Source organism: Panicum virgatum, chromosome 9K (genome assembly GCF_016808335.1).
Source record: "Panicum virgatum strain AP13 chromosome 9K, P.virgatum_v5, whole genome shotgun sequence".
NCBI classification, from domain to species: domain Eukaryota; kingdom Viridiplantae; phylum Streptophyta; class Magnoliopsida; order Poales; family Poaceae; genus Panicum; species Panicum virgatum.
Window position 1 is genome coordinate 41,569,007 of NC_053144.1, and position 2,032 is coordinate 41,571,038.

Here is a 2,032-nt window from a genome sequence, read left to right on the forward strand (position 1 = left end):
GCGGCGGCGGCGGGGGAGGGGGCGGCGGCGGCGGAGGGCGGGGCATGGTTTGTGACATCTTCTGTTGTCCTTTGCGGATGATTGTGTTACTGCTATGCTTGAAATCAGATTAGTGATAGTAGTATTTGCTATGGGCATGCAGTTGAGTTGGCCAGACCGCATTTCAGGCACAAGCCTAGTTGAGCCAGAATGAAGATCCACGCAATGTCACGGCTTACGCTTGCTCTCTGACATTGAAGCTTCAGTGCAGTAGTTGAATCGGTCAACTACTGTCACGGCTTACGCTTGCTCTCTGACAAGTATAGAGCCGTCCAAACAGAATCCCTTGAGGATACGGGATTGAAAACACAACGCTGCTGCCAAAAGATCAGACTGGAAAACCAATGCAACCACATAATTTAAATGTATAAATAAATACCACACGTAGTGCGTTCAAAGCAAGACGAGCCACCCAAATTCGTATCAGCGCGCACGGAACGGAGCTCCATCACCAATTCACCACCATACCCGCCATGGCGGCCGGTGATTCCAGCAGACGAGGGACGGCAACCGCGGCCGTCACGGTGCCAGCGGTGGCGCTGAGCTCCGGGAAGCCGATGCCGCGGGTGGGCTTCGGCACGGCGACGGCGACGCTCGGCCAGGCCGAGGGCCACGCCGTCGTGACGGAGGCCGTCCTCCGCGCCATCGACGCCGGATACCGCCACTTCGACACCGCCGCGGTGTACAACACGGAGGCCGCGCTCGGGGACGCCATCGCCGAGGCCATCCGCGCGGGGACCATCGCCTCCCGCGACGAGGTCTACGTCACCTCCAAGCTCTGGATCGCCGACGCGCACCCCGGCCGCGTCCTTCCGGCGCTCCAGAAGACACTAGAGTGAGTACACACATGGCCAGGCAAGCTTGCTAGCAGTGACTGACCGTGCACTAATTTCTTCCTGTCAGGAATCTGCGGATGGAGTACGTGGACCTGTACCTGATTCACCACCCGGTGAGCCTGCGCCCGCCGGAGGGTGATGAAGCAGCCTCGGCGGCGTTGGTGGTGAAGAAGAACCTGGTGGCGATGGACATGAAGGGGGTGTGGGAGGAGATGGAGGAGTGCCACCGGCGAGGGCTGGCCAGGGCCATCGGCGTCAGCAACTTCGCCTGCAAGAAGCTCGAGCACCTGCTCTCCTTCGCGAGGATCCCTCCGGCAGCTAACCAGGTGGAGGTCCACCCGTACTGCCGCCAGAACAAGCTGAGGGAGTTGTGCAGGGAGAAGGGGATCCAGCTCTGCGCCTTCTCCCCCCTGGGCGCCAACGGCACGCCATGGGCCAACACTTCCGTCATGGACAGCCCTGTCCTCAAGCAGATCGCCCAGGACAGGGGCAAAACCGTCGCCCAGGTAATTTCGTTTTTCGCTGTAAAGTCTACTGGATTTACACATTGATGAACAAATCGATTTCATTACTTTTGCAGTATCAGGAAGTTAAAAGCTCCCTGCTTGGCTATATATTGTTTACTAACTTTGTCAGCAATCGATCGAGATGCAGGTGTGCATTAGGTGGGTGTACGAGCAGGGAGACTGCGTGATCACCAAGAGCTTCAACGAGAGTAGGATGCGAGAGAACCTCGACATCTTCGGCTGGGAGCTCACCGACGCCGACCACCGGAAGATCAGTGAACTCCCGGAATCCAGGGGAAACTACAATTTCTTGGTGCATGAATCCGGGCCGTACAAAACAGTGGAGGAGTTGTGGGACGGCGAGATCACTGCCGGCCACTGCATCCCAACGGCGCTTGTTTCGTCTGATTGATTAACTAGTACAGATGCACCCGCCACAGGCACGTGTTTAAAAAACAAAATTATTCAAAAATAATTGGATTATATCAAATGAATTACTAAAATTATCATAAATAAATTTGGTTGCGAAAGAGCATGTGGTCTAGTGGTTACAAAAGCCTCGGTAGTACTTGAGGTTCTGGTTTCGACTCCCCATGAAAATAAATATTAATATTTTGTGATTTAATGGCATTATACATTCAGTGGCGCAAA

At 55.1% G+C, this 2,032-nt stretch overlaps 1 protein-coding gene across 1 annotated transcript; it reads left to right on the forward strand.

The window, feature by feature from the left end:
* Positions 1-425: 425 nt before the first annotated feature.
* Positions 426-2,032, forward strand: LOC120651448 (deoxymugineic acid synthase 1-A-like). The gene is made up of 3 exons (XM_039928925.1): positions 426-874; positions 943-1,381; positions 1,530-2,032. The coding sequence occupies exons 1-3, from the start codon at positions 513-515 to the stop codon at positions 1,791-1,793; spliced, it is 1,065 nt and encodes a 354-aa protein (XP_039784859.1). The 5' UTR covers positions 426-512; the 3' UTR covers positions 1,794-2,032.